Genomic DNA, 17,208 nt, shown 5'->3' with positions numbered 1-17,208 from the left:
GTTAAATATTAAATTAATTACATTAAATCTATAAAGTAAGCATAAAGATTAAAATCAAGAAATTTTTAATTTAAGTTCATTTTCATTAACCTTAAATAAAAATTTGTGGATTTTAGTTTTACTAATAAAGTAATAATAATTATAAAGAAAAGCTAAAAACTAGTTTTCCAGTTTCCCTATTAATTATGGAATCTATTTATTTTAAAATCTAGATTGGAGAGAAAATGAGTTTCTGAAAAACAAAATCCAAAAAGGCTAAAAACTACTGTACTAGAATCTATCACCGCCTAAAAAAATCTAACCCAATAAATACTACAGATTTACCCGAAATTTCGTTTTTGGGAAAACTTTTGTCTGAACCGACTGCTAAACAAAACTGAACCGGAATTTCGTTCGGTTTTATTCGGCATATTTTTTCCTAAACCGAAAAAAACAACATGTTTTGACCCGAACTAACCAAACCACCCCTTTGAGGCTTGAGTTTTCACAAAACTTGTCTTTTTTTTTCTTCTTTCTCAATGTCAAAAAGTCAAAACTATGAATTCTTTCCAATAGGAAAGAGTGAAGACAAAATTGATGTAATCAAAATAGTTAAGAATGTCACATATTTTCGATATCTTTCAAGATCGAATCAATATCAGGAGTCAAAACTGCATGCTTGTATACATCTCCAACCAGACAACAGTTCTTCTGCTCTGTGTCAACCACCATCACATCTTGTGCAAACTCGCTCTTCAACCCCGGACTTACCTATACACCCCATCCGAAATCCGAATTAGTCTTTTACTACGATTATCATGGTTTTACTTTTCCTGTATCCGGAAATCGAAACCAAAACCACACCAAACTGATGCATGCTCGATTCGATTTTACTTAAGTTTACTATTTTTCTAAAACCAAAAGACATGAACCTAACATCCCCCTACTAGATATTAGCCTAGTGTTATGCTCGGTTAAAATGGCAGGATGTAATAGAATGCTAAAATAAGTAAAACCAAAGGGGTATGAGAAATGACTCACATCATAAAGCACTTCACCGAGTTTCATCTTGACAGCACCACTTTTGTAGACTAGTAGTTTTCCCATGAAACCTTCTGGCAAGGCTTTTAAATCCACAGTCTTCTTAACAGGACCTTTGATATTTGGCTTTCCTTCACGGTTTTCTGTTGTTGCCGCTGGTGCCATAGGAACAGAAGGTAACTTCATAAAAAACATTTTCTGTTCACTATCTTCCTGCCAAAATGTAATCCACACAATATGTAAATAACTATAGAGTTTCTAGAGTTTGCATGTGGCTTTAGCTTCTCCTCATTTGTAATGTCACTAACCATTAGACCGAGATTAGCGGCTGAGTTATGTGAATCTTCAATACTTCCCGAAGCCTGCATAAATTCCTCTACGTCAAGACGCTCTGCAATAAGGATCAACATTTCAAACCTAGGCTCATGGTAATCAAGAATCTGTTTTTCACAAAACTGTTTACTTTTTCTTCTCAAGCAGATCAATGTATACATACCTGGATCGCCGGCGTACGGTCTCCTCAGTGGAAGTGTAATCGGGTAATAACTGTAATAATCCTGTGAGATAATCCAAGAATTAAAATTAGCATCAACGTTATCCGGTACATGAGTTCGAGATATAACTTTAGGGACAGGTTACTGTTGTACTGACCCATGGTTCTTTATACTCTATCTCCTGAGTAGAGGTTGAGCCATAAGCACCAGCTGCACAAGAAACATCATGTATCAAATGAGTTTTGATTATAACAACCAATGTTTTATTAAGAAATCATAATCAAGAAATCGTACTTGATCCATTGAGGTACTTATTTAATCTCGTCGAATTCACCACTCCACCCATCCAAGCAACTTGAGAAGAAGACACTGTAAAATCCACGCCAAAAACTCAACCAACGTGTACAATACTTTGATGTTTTTTCAAAACCAAGTAATGGAGCAAACAGAGCAAAGATAACAGTCTAAGTTTCAAGTCAAAGATACTACCTTTCTTGTCCCCTTTTGGCTTGCGCAATGATCTTTCCTAAGACAAACAAAATAAAACTGAAGAAAGTGAGAAGAAACAAAAAGAGTAAAAAAGCGAAGTCACTCACAACGATAAAAAACTTACAGTTACTCTGCGTAGCAATTCCATTGCTTGTGCACTACTACTTTCATTCTCAACCACTTCACTGCGTTCAGGAATTCAATAAGTTCAGAAGCAAATTTTTACCTAAGTACACGTTTGTGTTTATATATTAATCAGATCAGTCATCAGTGTAGCTTACGGTTTAACTTCAGGCTTAGGCACACGTTTTGGGGGAGCTTTTGGGGCAAATTTCATCTGCACAAGAACTCAAAAACGTAAATGTTTACCAGAGACAATATTGTTATCTAATAACAGTATAAGGTAACGATGACAGCAAACACAAACCTTCCGTGCTGGTGGCTTCTGCTCCATTGCAATTGAATTCAAAAACTTCCGACTACACAAAAAAAAGACCCAGAAGAATATTTAGCTACGTGTATTCAAATATCTTCAAACTCAGCAAAATTTTAGAGAATTAAGAATCAGAAGCTGACCTGTGACTCTAAGACTGATCGGCGATCGTTGAGTTCAGTGACGGCGAACAAATAAGCTTCAGAGGATGAAGATGATCACCGGTTTAGAGAGATACACATAAATTAGGGCCTTTTTTGATGTACTTCAAACGGCGGCGTTTAGTCTAACCAGGTAGAAAAAGTAAACCGGGTTATTCAAAGGGAAGCAGACTATAGGAGTTTAGAATGTGCGCGCTTTTTCTAGGCCCATTATTCGGCCCATTAAAAAGGGCCTATTTTGTAAACGTCGGCGAGTGTTCAGGCTCTCGTTCTTATTTTCTCCTCGACGCCGATATCCACCGCCTGGAAAGCTACAAATCAACGTCGTTCTCTTCTCCTCACGTTGCTCCAATATGGCAGAGAGTTCGTCGAGGAAGAACCTCAAACGTTCCTTCTTAGAAGATGAAGAATCCGATAAACAACCCCCGTAAGTTTACTATCCTTTCCGTAACCCTAATTGCCGATTCTTCTTTTTTTTTTTTTTTGTTCTGCTATTGATGACGATACCTTGTCTCTTTGTTTTCGTTTCCGGTTGAATGATTCAGTTTTAGGGTAGAAAAAAATTGAATTAGGAGTTCTTGTATCTACCCTCTGATTCTTTCATCTCTTGAATTTTGCCAGAGTTAGAAAATTGAGTGCGGAGAGATTAACTGAACTAATCTGAACATGTCATTGTGTTGGAGAATTGATTGGTTTTGATATTTTTCTCAGTTACAACTTGAGTTTGTGTGCATACGCTATAATGTGGATTATGGACAAAGTAGTTTGGTGTATCTTATAATGGAGGATTCTTTCTGGCAGCGAGAAGCGAGTACGGTTTCCAAAGGGGAAAAAATCTAAACCTGAACAGATCTTAGGGGAAGAAGCTATAGCTCGCCGCGACGCCCGTGAGGCTGCTGAGGAGCGTGCTAGGCATCGTAATCAGAATACTGCTCAGCTCTTTAACGACAATGAAGATGATAATGACAATATTGATGAGGCTCAGGAGACTTATGAGGTACGATCTCTACCATCCTTTTTTTTTTGTTGCTAATGATGTCTATGTCTAGACCTCAATGATGTTTTATATTCGGTTAAAGAAAAGTTATGCTGATGCTGTTGTTATTTCATTGTAGAATGATGGGAACCGCACGGAAGATGGGATCCAAATCGAAGCTTTTAGTCTGGACAGAGAGAAAGAGGAAGGTTACTTTGATGCTGATGGGAACTTTGTAGAATATGTTAGAGAAAAGGAAGTCAAGGTGCGAAATACACATCTTTCATTGTTTAAGTTTAGCTCATAGATATTTTGTGTTTTGTCTTACATGTGTATTCTTTCAGGATGCATGGCTTGACAGTATTGAAAAAAATCCATTGTATATGGGAAGATCTGCTGCGAATGACACTGAGAAGGATGAAGATAGTGGAAACGAGAAAGCAGTGGATGAACTTTCTCAAGAAGACATTGGAGTCAGAAAGAGGCGCATTGCTAATGTCCTTGAACCAGGAGAAACGGTGAGACTCAGTCTAGGTTTCATCAAGGGATTTTGTTCTAAAACATGAAACATGGATTAAATAAGTTTTAGAAATATTAGCATAAGACAGCATTGGTGATATTACATACTTTAACATGTAAGCTAACTCGGGTTCATTGTCACAGGTCCTGCGAGCTTTAAGGAGGTTGAAAGGGAACTCGAATAATCGCAAGGAGAAGATGACTCCTGAGACGAAGCTTATCTTTGATCAGCTTACGGAGGATGCAGACAAGCTCATCCAGAACGGCGACTACAGTTAAGTCTCGTATTACTTATGCTATGACAAGCTTTGCTACAATTAATATGATATCCTCCATTTGTTAACATTTGTTCCTTTTTTTCTATGTTGTTGAAGACGTTTATCATGAGGAGCAAGACGTTTTCCAACGTGAAGCAGGTGAGAGCTCTAATGCCTTTTTTATTCTCCATTATTGCTGCAGCTAAGATTCCTATGCTTTGTTATTTTTCCTTTTGCACCAATAGTTGGCTTTCCTTTCTTATTTTTCTTCTTTATGTTGCTCTTCTTAGAGGGATATGAGAGACTAGCTCAAGCGAGAGGAAATACAGAATCTTGTGATATGTTTGGCGATGATGAAAGTGCTCCTGATCCTTCCTCGGATCTACAGTCTGGCTCCATCTCCGGCACTCAGCTCAACCCTACAAATAATGGATCCGATTATGTGTATGACGAATCTTCAGGGTCAGTTTATACTCTCCTCTCTCGCTCTCTTGCTGCTTCAGTCAGCTTTTTGGCTAAAAGCATTGTGTTGCGCACAAGAATAAATAATATGTTTTATGAAGCTCATTTTCATTTATCTGAAAGTATTCTAAATGATTTTGCAGGTACTACTACAGCAGCAGCCTTGGTTACTATTATGACCCCAACACTGGACTTTACTGCTCTGGAACGACCGGAAAATGGTAAACTTTAACTTACTTTGAAAACCCATTACTAATCTCTTTACTTTGCGTATACTTATTGGTTTGATTACAAAATATGCGTGCAGGTACAAGTACGACGAAGAGACGAAGGAATATGAAGAAGTGGTTTCTGAAGTTGCTACTGGGGAAGTTTAATGTCTCTAGTCTGTCTGTACTCTTCTTAACTAACACAAGGTCTTGAAATATTCCCCCAGTTAGACATGGTTGTTTTTTAGTTTGGAAAAAAGATAGCTCCTACAACATGAGTTTATATAAATATGGATTCGTAAGTTCCCTTATTGATTATAGAGATTAAATGTACAGTTGGTCATAAACTATGAACAAAATCTCATCTCCGTAACAAATCAGCGGTGAAGTAAGAAACCAAAATCTAGAAACGAAGGTTTTTTAAATCAAGGTTGAGATTCGTAATATTGTAATAGTAGAAACTAGAAAGAGTCAAAGAGATACTCTCCAAACTAGACGTTGAACAATTATAATAAACCAATCTAACCGGTTTAGACTTGATGAATCCGGTGCAATACTTGTCGCCTTTGTATCAGACCGGTTCAGCAGCAACTGATATAGCAGAGAGATTGAGAACATCGGCATGAATCGGCAGTAAAGAAACAACAAGTCATCTCGTCGATAAATCTCTTCTTCTCAACTTTTCTGATCCGATGCGAAACTCTACTGCTGCGGTTCATCTCGTTTGATCGATCCTGCGAATCTGTTGGAGTTTTTTTTTTAATCAGCCTTGATTGCGATCGGAGAGTTCTAAAAATGGCGGAGGAAAGCAGTTTGGAAGGTTCTGAAAAGGAAGAGGTCGATAGCTCAGGTGCTGGTCTTGGAGATTTGGCATCCATGGATTCTATCGAGTCTCGATGGGTTATTCAAGACGATGATGATTCCGAGATTGGCGTTGAAGATGATAATGATGGATTCGACGGTACTGGACTCGAATCCGATGAGGACGAGATACCGGAGCATCGCCTGATCCGTACTGGTCCGCGTGTTGATTCCTTCGACGTGGAAGCGCTTGAAGTTCCCGGTGCTCCGAGGAATGATTACGAGGTGTTTCATTGTTTACGTATTTTCTTTTTCCCATTTCATATTGTCATATAGCCATGGACAGGGCTTGATGAGTGTGTTCCTAAAAAAATATTATATTTTAGCTGTTATTACCAGAGTTCAGATTCTAACTAGAAAGGACCACCGGATAGGGAAGTGCCATAAGTAATTAAGTTGAAATTATTTTAGCAATATGTGGAGATTATGGACTAGAATCAGAAATTCTAGTATACGATTTTTACAAGTTGCAGTGATGGATACGGGCTCATGAATCTATTATGCTGGTCGATGTTGTTTTGATCTGTTTTCCTTAGTGATGGTTGTATCCTGGGAAGGATGTAAACTCTGGGAGCAGTGACTGTGTTTTCTGATTCCAAAGCTTTATCATCGTACTGGCTTGAATTGTGATACTTAGTACCTAGGGAGGAGTTTTCCGTTTTCTGCTCCAAGGAACTACTCTTTTTGCATGTTCTGCTGCAGATAAAGAATAATGGATGATCTTATGGTCTAAAATTTGCTTTTTCTTGATCCAGTACTTTTCTCTGCATAGTTAACCGAACTTCTATTTGTGTATTTTTCTTTTGCTAGGACTTGACTGTTGGGAGGAGAGTGTTACTTGCATTCCAGACACTAGGGGTTGTCTTTGGGGATGTAGGAACCAGTCCATTGTATACGTTCAGTGTAATGTTCAGTAAATCACCTGTCCAAGAAAAAGAAGATGTCATTGGAGCATTGTCTCTAGTGTTATACACCTTACTATTGGTCCCCCTTATAAAATATGTTCTTGTTGTGCTATGGGCAAATGATGATGGTGAAGGTACGCTTTAATTATTCTGATCTCCTAATTATAGTCTTGCTTTGAATATTTTCAGTACAGGGCCAACTGTTTTGATTACTTATAATATTTCAGGTGGGACCTTTGCGTTATACTCATTAATCTCTCGTCACGCCAAGATTAGTCTTATCCCTAATCAACTTCGCTCAGACGCCCGAATTTCTAGTTTTAGACTGAAGGTGCCTTGCCCTGAGCTTGAGAGGTCATTGAAATTAAAAGAAAAACTCGAGAATTCATTATTTTTGAAGAAACTTCTCCTCGTGCTAGTTCTTGCTGGAACTTCCATGGTAATTGCCGATGGAGTTGTAACTCCTGCAATGTCAGGTTCTTATATAACCTCTTCTAAGTATGTTCATGATTCTGTTTTATTGAACAGGTTTTTCTGCTACCATATGGACTTGTCTAAATCACTTTAGTTGCATACTGCAGTTATGTCAGCTGTTGGTGGACTTAAGGTCGGAGTTGATGTAGTGGAGCAAGGTAATGGAGATTATAGTGTAATTAACCTTGAAGCTGTTTGTTTAGTGCTGGTTGTTTATCTTTGTCATTGCATTTTCGCTATTGTTCAGCTTTCTCTTGTTACTTCTTTGCAGATCAAGTGGTGATGATTTCGGTTGCATTTCTGGTGATCCTCTTTAGTCTACAGAAATATGGTACAAGTAAGATGGGACTAGTAGTAGGTCCTGCCTTACTTATATGGTTCTGTTGTCTTGCTGGTATTGGCATTTACAACCTGATCAAGTACGATAGCAGTGTTTTTAGAGCATTCAACCCTGTCCACATCTATTACTTCTTCAAGAGGAACTCTATAAATGCTTGGTATGCACTTGGAGGCTGCATTCTCTGTGCTACAGGTAATTTTCTCAGTTTTTCTGGATGGCCAAAAATTTCATTAGAAAATGAACTAGATTACTCTTGTAGCAAAGGCTAACAGAAGTGAATAAGCCTTTTTATTCTCCACAATCTGCCTGATATCGTGATGCTTCCTTTGTTGATTGTTCATATTATATAATTTTTATCTTTCAGGCTCAGAGGCATTGTTTGCAGACCTTTGCTACTTTTCTGTTCGATCAGTCCAGGTAAATGAAGAGTAGAATGGCCTTTGGTGGCCGACGTTTACCTTTTTCTTTTTGTATGCTATTTTTTGCTCTAGTTTTCTGCAACTTTAATTTATTTCTTAGTGGTTTTCTGCAGCTTACATTTGTGTGTCTTGTCCTGCCGTGCCTCATATTGGGTTATATGGGACAAGCTGCATACCTGATGGAAAATCATGCTGATGCTAGTCAAGCTTTCTTTTCATCTGTTCCAGGTAAAGTTCAGCTGGTTCCTTCAGTCTGTAATATACATGCCTCTTTGGCGAACAAAACCACTTTAATACCACTGCAAAGGCTGTTCTCGTGGTGCGGGTTAGAAACTTATATATAAAAACTAGTATAAGTTATTGATTCATCATATTGTTCTACAGGTGCTGCATTCTGGCCAGTTCTTTTCGTAGCCAACGTTGCGGCTCTGATTGCTAGCCGCACAATGACGACGGCAACATTCTCATGTATTAAACAGTCAACAGCTCTGGGTTGTTTCCCTCGTCTCAAAATTATTCATACTTCTCGGAAATTTATGGGTCAGATTTATATACCTGTCTTAAACTGGTTTCTGCTTGCCGTTTGCCTGGTCGTCGTCTGCTCAATCTCAAGTATCGATGAGATTGGAAATGCATATGGTAATAGTTGATTTCTCTGTCTCCCTTTTCTTGCTTAGGTGATCTGATATGCTTCCCCCGTTTTGAAATTTGTTTTAATTTCCCAGGGATGGCTGAGCTTGGAGTGATGATGACGACGACAATTCTAGTGACGTTAATCATGCTTCTTATATGGCAGATAAACATCGTAGTCGTGATTGCCTTTCTGGTAGTTTTCCTTGGAGTGGAATTGATATTTTTCTCTTCAGTTATAGCGAGTGTTGGCGATGGAAGCTGGATAATATTGGTTTTTGCTGTAATCATGTTTGGTATAATGTATATTTGGAACTATGGAAGTAAACTCAGGTATGAAACAGAAGTCGAACAAAAGCTGTCAATGGATTTAATGAGAGATCTTGGGTGCAACCTGGGAACAATTAGAGCTCCTGGTATTGGTTTGCTATACAATGAGTTAGTGAAGGGAGTACCGGCAATATTTGGCCATTTTCTGACTACACTTCCTGCAATTCATTCCATGGTCATTTTTGTCTGCATAAAATATGTCCCGGTTCCAGTTGTACCCCAGAATGAAAGGTTCCTCTTCAGACGCGTCTGCACTAAAAGCTATCACTTATTCCGCTGCATTGCCAGGTTGGTCTTTTTTTCTTTCCCTTTCACTGCCCAATTTGACCCACAGAAATATATTTACTCTTTGATTTCTTTCCTTTTCGATTCTGAAAAAGGCAATATAAACACTGTGTTATATGTGGTGAAGGTATGGTTACAAGGATGCAAGGAAGGAGAACCACCAAGCTTTTGAGCAGCTATTAATCGAGAGCCTGGAGAAGTTCATCCGAAGAGAAGCTCAAGAACGTTCGTTGGAGAGTGATGGGAACGATGATTCAGACTCAGAGGACGATTTTGCAGGTTCTAGAGTCGTCATTGGCCCCAACGGAAGCATGTATTCGATGGGGGTTCCCCTTCTGTCTGAGTACAGAGACTTAAACAGACCGATCAAGGAAATGAATACTTCGTCTGATCAGACAAACCACCATCCGTTTGACGCATCATCTGACTCCTCTGTATCTGAAGCAGAGCAAAGCCTGGAGAGAGAGTTATCGTTCATACACAAAGCGAAGGAATCAGGGGTGGTGTATCTACTCGGGCATGGGGATATAAGAGCAAGAAAAGATTCATGGTTCATCAAGAAGTTAGTGATAAATTACTTCTACGCATTCCTGAGGAAAAACTGCAGGAGAGGGATAGCAAATCTGAGTGTGCCTCAGTCGCATCTGATGCAGGTCGGTATGACATACATGGTCTGAGCCTTCTTCGTTCTTCTTTAAAGTGGTGTAGTTTATATTCGAGACCATAGGTTTAAATTTGTATGTTGCGTTGGGGTTTTTGCATTGTTGTTAAGAATCTGAGTATCATCTGGCTCTTACTCCGAATCTATAGAGCGTTTTAGTAAAGAGAAAAGACGAGCTTATACTTGATTGAGATTAGGAAATTTCCAAGGATCTCGTTTTTGTGTTAAATTCTAGACTCAAAACCAGAAGAAGAGACATGATACATTGATGATGATAATGATATATGGTGAAGAATGAAGATGTTCCCAACTTCCATGGGTGGTTCATCAGCAAGCTTTCAATCTACGATGATGGGGATCCGAAAGACTTAGATCTGGACTTTGAATCTCCACCGTCAGATCCGCCGCCGCTGCGAGCTAAAAGAAAAGAGGGAAATTGACATTTGACAAACAATTTTGAATTAAAAAGAAAAAAAGCGTTACTAAAAGTAATAGAGAATTCAATTCAAGGATGATGGATGGGCCAGACAAATCTGATGTGTATAACACATGTCAGAATTTTATTGGATGGAATGCATTGGTACAATTTCACTGTTTAAAAAAAAAAAAAAACCAAACGATTTGGTTTTCCTCGGGTCTCTCTCTCTCCCTTCCAATAAGAGAAGATAATTAAAAAAAAAAAAAAGGAAAAAAGGGAGAGCAAGGAAGGAAAAAAATCGCTTTCGCATTCACACTTGGCCTGGATATATCATATATCTCGAAAGAAAGGAAACAATATATTAATATAAGCTTCTCTTCCTCAGTTCATGCATATTACTCGGATCGGTTAGGGTTCGTTTTGTTCTCTCTTTTTTNTTTTTTTTTTTTTTTTTTTTTTTGTGATTACGAAAAGCTGTAGAGGAGATCTCTCTTTGGTTCGATTTTGTGGCGGTTTTTTTTTATCTTTACTTCTATGGTGGATCGTGGATCTTTTGGCTTTACTAGTCCTTCTCCTCGATTAGGTCTCTTTCTCCACTGTTTATTTCGTTTTGGTTCCTCTCCTTTGCTAGCTCGATTGATTTTATGTCGAATGTCGCAGCCTGAGATATTTTAGTTCACTCCCAACTTTTTCTTACTGGTGTTCCTCGGCAATGTTTTTGTCGGAACTTTTTTTTTGGTTTAATTTTTGTTTCTGAAATTGCGACGGGATAAAGTAATTTGCTCTCTTTTTTTTTTCAATTGAGAATTGAAATTTCTGTGTAATTGCTCTGTTTGCATTGGGGATTTTCGTATTTTGTTAGTGGTTAGCGGCTGTGTAATTTTGAGTAGTATTATCAGAGATTCAATAAAGTGTTTGGAGTAATATATATGTTTTACCTTTATGAATTCGCAGATATGGAACAGTTGATGTCTGAAGCCCGACACAGGTGGCTTAGGCCTGCTGAGATTTGTGAAATTCTTCAGAACCATCACAAGTTTCACATAGCATCAGAGTCCCCCCCCCGACCCGCCAGTATGTTTGTTTGTGGCCTTGCCCGACTTCCCTCATATTTTTTTTTTTTTTTGCAAATTGCAATATATCTTATGCATAGCAGTCAAACTTTTTTATTATTTGCTGGCTTCAAATGATACTTGCACCGCTCTCTTCTCATCCTATTAATTTGTTTCGAAGAAGAAGTTGACTCTTTTTTTTTTTTTGTTACGTTGCTTGTTAGTGACAACAACAATCTATAGTTTTTAAATATTCTTGCTTTCTTTTTTTCCCTGTAAACTGACATTATCTCCCCCACCCTTATAGGTGGTTCACTCTTTCTTTTTGATAGGAAGGTGCTGAGATATTTTAGGAAAGATGGACATAACTGGAGGAAGAAGAAGGATGGTAAAACCATAAAAGAAGCTCATGAGAAGCTCAAGGTTATTACATTTTTTTCTTTAGTGTCTCCTATATAGTTTAGTGTTATCCAATCATGGGACCTGTTGTTACTTGGTTCTACTTCCGGCTTTGGATTTAAATTAGTTGATAATGCAATGTATCTAATTTTTTTATAGTAACGTTATATAGGTAGGAAGCGTAGATGTGCTACATTGTTACTATGCACATGGGGAAGGCAACGAGAATTTTCAGAGACGTTGCTACTGGATGCTTGAACAGTGAGTCTGACTTTGTGCATTTACAATTTCAGTTTTTCTTGTTCCGTTGGTATAATGGCCTTCTAGATTGGGTTTTAGATGAGAATAAGGCAGTGGAATTTTCGATGCATAGTCGCTACTTTGTCTTTGTTTTCCTTGGAATATCTGAGGTCTTCGATCAAAATACCAACTGAATCACTATTTTCATGCAATCTTTAAATTCGCTTGTGCGAGTTGACTATGCTGTTTGATTATAAATTCTTCAAAGTGTGCTTCCAGTTTTTTCTTATATACTCTGTTTTATGCTGTATTTTTACAGAGATTTGATGCATATCGTATTTGTACACTACTTGGAGGTTAAGGTATAGGTCTTCTTGTCTGTGCTGTTACTATTTCCACCATTTAACATTTAAATTTTCTGTTGTACTGTAGTTTTCTACTGATAAGTGTTCTAAAGTTTATTTTATAATGTAAATTCTACAGGGTAACCGGACCAGTCAAGGAATGAAAGAAAACAATTCAAATTCTGTAAATGGCACATCTTCAGTGAATATTGATTCAACAGCAAGCCCAACCAGCACATTGTCATCATTATGTGAAGATGCTGATTCCGGTATCTCTTTTTTCTATTATTTTGTATGTTTGGTACTGTGGTATCATTTGTCCAAAGATATAGTTCTTTCCCTGGAAGAATTATCAATTTTCATCCTACTTTTTGAGGCGTGATGATATACATATCATCACATGCTTTTGGCTGTGTGTGTAATTTTCAGCACCACCTTATATCAGTTTTGGTGCAGGGGACAGTCATCAAGCAAGATCCGTCTTACGAGCATCTCCTGAATCTCAAACAGGTACTCCTAATATAAGGGACAGGGAGGATGCTAGCAATAAATGTCTTACTATTTGAGCTATGTTTTTGGTACTCACCTCTTTCTGATTTACTCTCTAGGAAATTGCTATGGCTGGACACCGCCTACTAGCATGCATAATGTTTCACAGGTTCATGGGAACAGAGTCAGAGAAAGTGATTCCCAGAGATCAGTTGATGTCCGAGCTTGGGATGCCGTTGGGAATTCATTGACAAGATACCATGATCCACCTTATTGTAATAATTTGCTGACTCAGATGCAGCCTTCTATTACTGACTCAATGCTGGTGGACGAAAATACAGACAAAGGTGGGCGGTTAAAGTCAGAGCCTATCAGAAATCCTCTTCAAATGCAATCAAATTGGCAGGTAGTGTACGCATGCTTTTTGTTACTTTTCAAACTATTTATTAAAGAGCTATGCCTAGATATTATTAGTGAAAGTATAGAAAATAGGATAATGTACTGTGAAGAAAAAACATAGAAATGTGTGATGATTTCATAGCATATCAAACTTTGGAGCTCTGTCAGCTTTATGTATATTTTACATGTCTTTATTAGCAGTTTTCTCAGGGTTAAAATTTCTGTCATTGACGCATTTGTAAAGGTAGTTGGTTGAAGTTGAATTTATCTGTCAGTACCTACTATGAAAAGGTGCAGTCTATGCCTGAACTAGTTTTTCTACCTTGACCTCAGATAGGAAGGTGAAAGATATCTAATACCTACTTTTGGCTCCTTTGCCATATTGTTAAATGACTCCTTTTATTCAAGCTCGCATAATTACTGTCATGACGATTTGTTTCGAAGTGCTCTGATTTCGAAATACTCATCTCTGTAGATTCCAGTTCAAGATGACCTACTTTTACCAAAAGGGCAGGAGGATCTGTTTTCACATTCTGGAATGACTGATGACATCGATCTGGCGTTATTTGAGCTAAGTGCAGAAGATAATTTTGAGACATTTGCCAGTCTCCTTGGCAGTGAAAATCAGCAACCTTTTGGAAATAGTTATCAAGCTCCCCCTTCAAGTATGGAATCTGAATATATACCTGTAAAGAAATCATTATTAAGAAGCGAAGATAGTTTGAAAAAAGTCGATAGTTTTTCTCGGTGGGCTATTAAAGAACTTGCCGAGATGGAGGATTTGCAAATGCAGTCTTCACGTGAAGATATTGCATGGACCACTGTTGAATGTGAAACTGCAGCAGCTGGGATCTCCTTGAGCCCTTCTCTCTCTGAGGACCAACGTTTCACCATTGTTGATTTTTGGCCAAAATGCGCTGAGACAGACGCAGAAGTTGAGGTAAAGACTTTGAGCAGTTGCAAAATATTTTGTGTTATGTTTCATGCAGCAGTTTTATTCTGTTGATCCTGCTTTCTCATTGTTTTTATTATTAATGCTTTTTCCGTTTTGCTGATCTCTTTTAGCTCTCTATTTTCAGCTGTTTTGGTCGTTTTGTTGTGGGAACTAATTTCTTTTTCATGTATCACTCGATCTGCAGGTCATGGTTATTGGCACATTTCTGCTTAGTCCACAAGAAGTAACAAAATATAATTGGTCATGCATGTTTGGTGAAGTGGAGGTTCCTGCTGAGATTTTAGTAGATGGCGTTCTTTGTTGTCATGCTCCACCGCATACAGCTGGTCACGTGCCCTTTTATGTTACATGTTCCAACAGATTTGCTTGCAGTGAAGTACGAGAATTTGATTTCCTTTCTGGCTCTACCCAAAAAATCGATGCTGCTGATGTTCATGGTCCCTCTACAGATGAAGCAGCATCACTTCAGTTGCGGTTTGAGAAGCTGCTTGCTCACAGAGCTTTTGTTAACGAATACCATATATTTGAAGATGTTGGGGAGAAAAGAGGAAAAATCAGTAAAATTATGTTGCTAAAGGAGGAGAAAGAGTATCTCCTTCCAGGGACATATCAGAGAGATTCAACCAAACAAGAACCAAAAGGACAGCTTTTTAGGGAACAGTTGGAAGAAAAACTATATATATGGCTCATCCATAAAGTGAGTGAAGAGGGTAAAGGTCCAAACATGCTGGATGAAGATGGACAGGGTATTCTACACTTTATTGCAGCGCTTGGGTATGATTGGGCCATCAAACCAATGTTAGCAGCAGGAGTTAACATTAACTTCCGTGATGCCAATGGGTGGTCCGCCCTTCATTGGGCTGCTTTCAGTGGCAGGTAGAGGACCTCTATCTCACATTTCTTCAATTTTTCTTTTTATCATATTATGATTTTGCATTTCTTTTAAGATTCTCATGTTGATGCGTCTTCAACTCTATTATTTCTCAAAATTTATATATCAAACTAACTCTGTGTCCTGTTAATTATATAGGGAGGAAACTGTCGCTGTGCTTGTCTCTCTAGGTGCTGATGCTGGGGCATTGACGGATCCATCTCCAGAGCTTCCTTTGGGTAAAACAGCAGCTGACTTGGCTTACGCAAATGGACACAGGGGAATATCGGGTTTTCTTGCAGAGTCTTCCTTAACTAGTTATCTTGAAAAGCTAACAGTGGACTCAAAGGAAAATAGCTCTGCCAACTCTTTTGGAGAAAAAGCTGTTCAAACAGTCTCTGAGAGAAGCGCTGCTCCTATGAGCTATGGTGATTTACCAGAAAAACTTTCCTTGAAGGACTCACTTACCGCTGTCCGTAATGCTACACAAGCTGCTGATCGTCTTCACCAAGTTTTCAGGATGCAATCATTCGAGCGGAAACAGCTGTCTGAATTTGTCGATGATGACAAGATTGACATCTCCGATGAGTTAGCTGTTTCTTTTGCAGCTTCTAAAACTAAGACTCCAGGACACAGTGATGTCTCTCTTAGTTCTGCTGCTACCCATATCCAGAAGAAATATCGTGGTTGGAAGAAGAGAAAAGAGTTTCTTTTAATCCGACAAAGAATCGTCAGAATTCAGGTTTGCCTCTCATTGGCTTTTTTCTCCCTTCTCTTATATCTTTACATAAATCATTGTCTGTTTTCTCATTGCTGGAATCTGATCACATGTACTTTTAGGCTCATGTGAGAGGACATCAGGTCCGGAAACAATACCGAACAGTCATTTGGTCAGTGGGATTACTTGAGAAAATCATTTTGCGTTGGAGACGCAAAGGTAAAGGGTTAAGAGGGTTCAAAAGCAGCGCAATCGCCAAACCCGTGGAACCAGAACCGACTGCGTCAGCTGTATCCCCTACAATTCCACAGGAAGATGAGTATGATTTTCTTAAAGAGGGTAGAAAACAAACGGAGGAAAGGCTTCAAAAGGCTCTTACTCGAGTAAAGTCGATGGTTCAATACCCAGAAGCACGGGATCAGTACCGTAGACTCCTAACAGTTGTCGAGGGCTTCCGTGAAAATGAGGTACCCAAGAGCCCATAACATAAAAATATGGATACCATATAAGTCTTTAACATATTTTCCTGAACATTCTTGTGATAAATTGTTTGTGGCAGGCTTCATCAAGTGCATCTATAAACAATGAAGTAGGACCAGTCAACTGTGACGAAGACGATTTAATTGACATTGACTCTCTTTTGAACGATGACACATTGATGATGTCTTTTTCTCCTTGAATTTTTTTACTTACTCTCTGACTCGTATTCTTTTTTCCTTCTTACATTACTTTCTAACTTTATTTCTTTCTCTGTAAATACTATACTTCATAATATTCTCCCGTTCAATTTATTACTTTTTTTTTATAAATATCATAATGGCTTTTCTAGGCTAATGTTATATACTTACTTATATATGTATAGTCAAGTGTTGGATTACTCTGTATCCGTCTAGAAGATTCTTCTGTTATCCTTTTCTTACAATTCCATACATCATATTATTGATGGTATGGTATTGAGCCAAATTATGAATAAGATTATTTTAATTTCGACATGCAATTTTATCAACTAAATTTGGATTGGTAAGCCATTAAATATTAAAAAATTCAATCTGGATTTTCCTATTTACTGAAGATAAAATTGGATTGACGGGCAAGGCTACAGAATATGGAAACTTAACAAATAAATTACAGAAATATTTTAGATATTTTGTTTTTATATTGTCGATAAATATATCAAGTTTTCTTCTCTTTTTTTTTCCAGTAGAGGTTTATAGGTTTTTTGACTTGCTTAAAATATAGTTTTCCACAAGTAGAAAAGTTCAATAAAAACATATAAAAAATTAGAGAAATTTAGAGTACACATTTCTTTTTTCAAAAAAAAAACAAGTAGGAAAGTATAATATGAAAAATTCTTTTAATTTTTTTTAATTCTTACCATCATTAAAATTATAATTTTCT

General features: G+C 37.9%; 4 protein-coding genes across 6 annotated transcripts; 3 read left to right on the top strand and 1 right to left on the bottom strand.

The window, feature by feature from the left end:
• Positions 454–2,693, bottom strand: LOC104708180. Its single transcript, XM_010424688.2, has 11 exons — positions 2,580–2,693; positions 2,431–2,482; positions 2,285–2,340; positions 2,128–2,188; positions 2,004–2,040; positions 1,809–1,883; positions 1,672–1,724; positions 1,517–1,577; positions 1,329–1,411; positions 1,021–1,233; positions 454–750 (listed from the first exon to the last, which is right to left on the bottom strand). The coding sequence occupies exons 2-11, from the start codon at positions 2,455–2,457 to the stop codon at positions 601–603; spliced, it is 816 nt and encodes a 271-aa protein (XP_010422990.1). The 5' UTR covers positions 2,458–2,482; positions 2,580–2,693; the 3' UTR covers positions 454–600.
• Positions 2,859–5,338, top strand: LOC104708179 (CD2 antigen cytoplasmic tail-binding protein 2). The gene is made up of 9 exons (XM_010424687.2): positions 2,859–3,024; positions 3,399–3,594; positions 3,713–3,838; positions 3,918–4,091; positions 4,237–4,366; positions 4,467–4,508; positions 4,640–4,811; positions 4,955–5,032; positions 5,119–5,338. Exons 1-9 carry the CDS (start codon positions 2,951–2,953, stop codon positions 5,186–5,188), a joined length of 1,062 nt encoding a protein of 353 aa, XP_010422989.1. The 5' UTR covers positions 2,859–2,950; the 3' UTR covers positions 5,189–5,338.
• LOC104708178 (potassium transporter 7) lies at positions 5,620–9,941 on the top strand. Its single transcript, XM_010424686.2, has 10 exons — positions 5,620–6,106; positions 6,692–6,920; positions 7,014–7,262; positions 7,368–7,418; positions 7,532–7,792; positions 7,965–8,017; positions 8,133–8,247; positions 8,404–8,658; positions 8,745–9,267; positions 9,392–9,941. Exons 1-10 carry the CDS (start codon positions 5,816–5,818, stop codon positions 9,939–9,941), a joined length of 2,577 nt encoding a protein of 858 aa, XP_010422988.1. The 5' UTR covers positions 5,620–5,815.
• LOC104708177 (calmodulin-binding transcription activator 1) lies at positions 10,603–16,606 on the top strand. Of its 3 annotated transcripts, none has more exons than XM_019228897.1 (13): positions 10,603–10,750; positions 11,298–11,417; positions 11,703–11,818; positions 11,967–12,055; positions 12,354–12,396; positions 12,518–12,647; positions 12,835–12,888; positions 12,987–13,273; positions 13,742–14,206; positions 14,406–15,097; positions 15,252–15,834; positions 15,933–16,277; positions 16,370–16,606. In XM_019228897.1, exons 1-13 carry the CDS (start codon positions 10,732–10,734, stop codon positions 16,487–16,489), a joined length of 3,063 nt encoding a protein of 1,020 aa, XP_019084442.1. In that variant the 5' UTR covers positions 10,603–10,731; the 3' UTR covers positions 16,490–16,606. The 3 variants fall into 3 exon arrangements, with proteins under 3 accessions (XP_019084442.1, XP_010422987.1, XP_010422986.1); XM_010424685.2 differs by having other exon boundaries at positions 10,603–10,756; XM_010424684.2 differs by lacking the exon at positions 10,603–10,750 and adding an exon at positions 10,787–10,926.

Source organism: Camelina sativa, chromosome 8 (assembly GCF_000633955.1).
Source record: "Camelina sativa cultivar DH55 chromosome 8, Cs, whole genome shotgun sequence".
NCBI classification, from domain to species: Eukaryota; Viridiplantae; Streptophyta; class Magnoliopsida; order Brassicales; family Brassicaceae; genus Camelina; species Camelina sativa.
Note: the sequence above shows the minus strand (reverse complement) of the source record. Positions and strands in the feature narration are given on the sequence as shown.

Bases quoted from the DNA above. Each gene is read 5' to 3' on its own strand.
- LOC104708177 (XM_010424684.2), top strand. From the start codon at position 10,878: ATGGTGGATCGTGGATCTTTTGGCTTTACTAGTCCTTCTCCTCGATTA. The intron at 10,927-11,297 runs GTCTCTTTCTCC...ATGAATTCGCAG, and splicing joins TAGTCCTTCTCCTCGATTAG to ATATGGAACAGTTGATGTCT. The intron at 13,274-13,741 runs GTAGTGTACGCA...TCATCTCTGTAG, and splicing joins AAATGCAATCAAATTGGCAG to ATTCCAGTTCAAGATGACCT.
- LOC104708179 (XM_010424687.2), top strand. From the start codon at position 2,951: ATGGCAGAGAGTTCGTCGAGGAAGAACCTCAAACGTTCCTTCTTAGAA. The intron at 4,812-4,954 runs GTCAGTTTATAC...ATGATTTTGCAG, and splicing joins GTGTATGACGAATCTTCAGG to GTACTACTACAGCAGCAGCC. The intron at 5,033-5,118 runs GTAAACTTTAAC...ATATGCGTGCAG, and splicing joins TCTGGAACGACCGGAAAATG to GTACAAGTACGACGAAGAGA.
- LOC104708180 (XM_010424688.2), bottom strand. From the start codon at position 2,457: ATGGAGCAGAAGCCACCAGCACGGAAG. The intron at 2,341-2,430 runs GTTTGTGTTTGC...GTTCTTGTGCAG, and splicing joins AGAAGCCACCAGCACGGAAG to ATGAAATTTGCCCCAAAAGC. The intron at 1,725-1,808 runs GTACGATTTCTT...TTTCTTGTGCAG, and splicing joins TAAGTACCTCAATGGATCAA to CTGGTGCTTATGGCTCAACC.
- LOC104708178 (XM_010424686.2), top strand. From the start codon at position 5,816: ATGGCGGAGGAAAGCAGTTTGGAAGGTTCTGAAAAGGAAGAGGTCGAT. The intron at 6,107-6,691 runs GTGTTTCATTGT...TTCTTTTGCTAG, and splicing joins CTCCGAGGAATGATTACGAG to GACTTGACTGTTGGGAGGAG. The intron at 7,419-7,531 runs GTAATGGAGATT...ACTTCTTTGCAG, and splicing joins AGTTGATGTAGTGGAGCAAG to ATCAAGTGGTGATGATTTCG.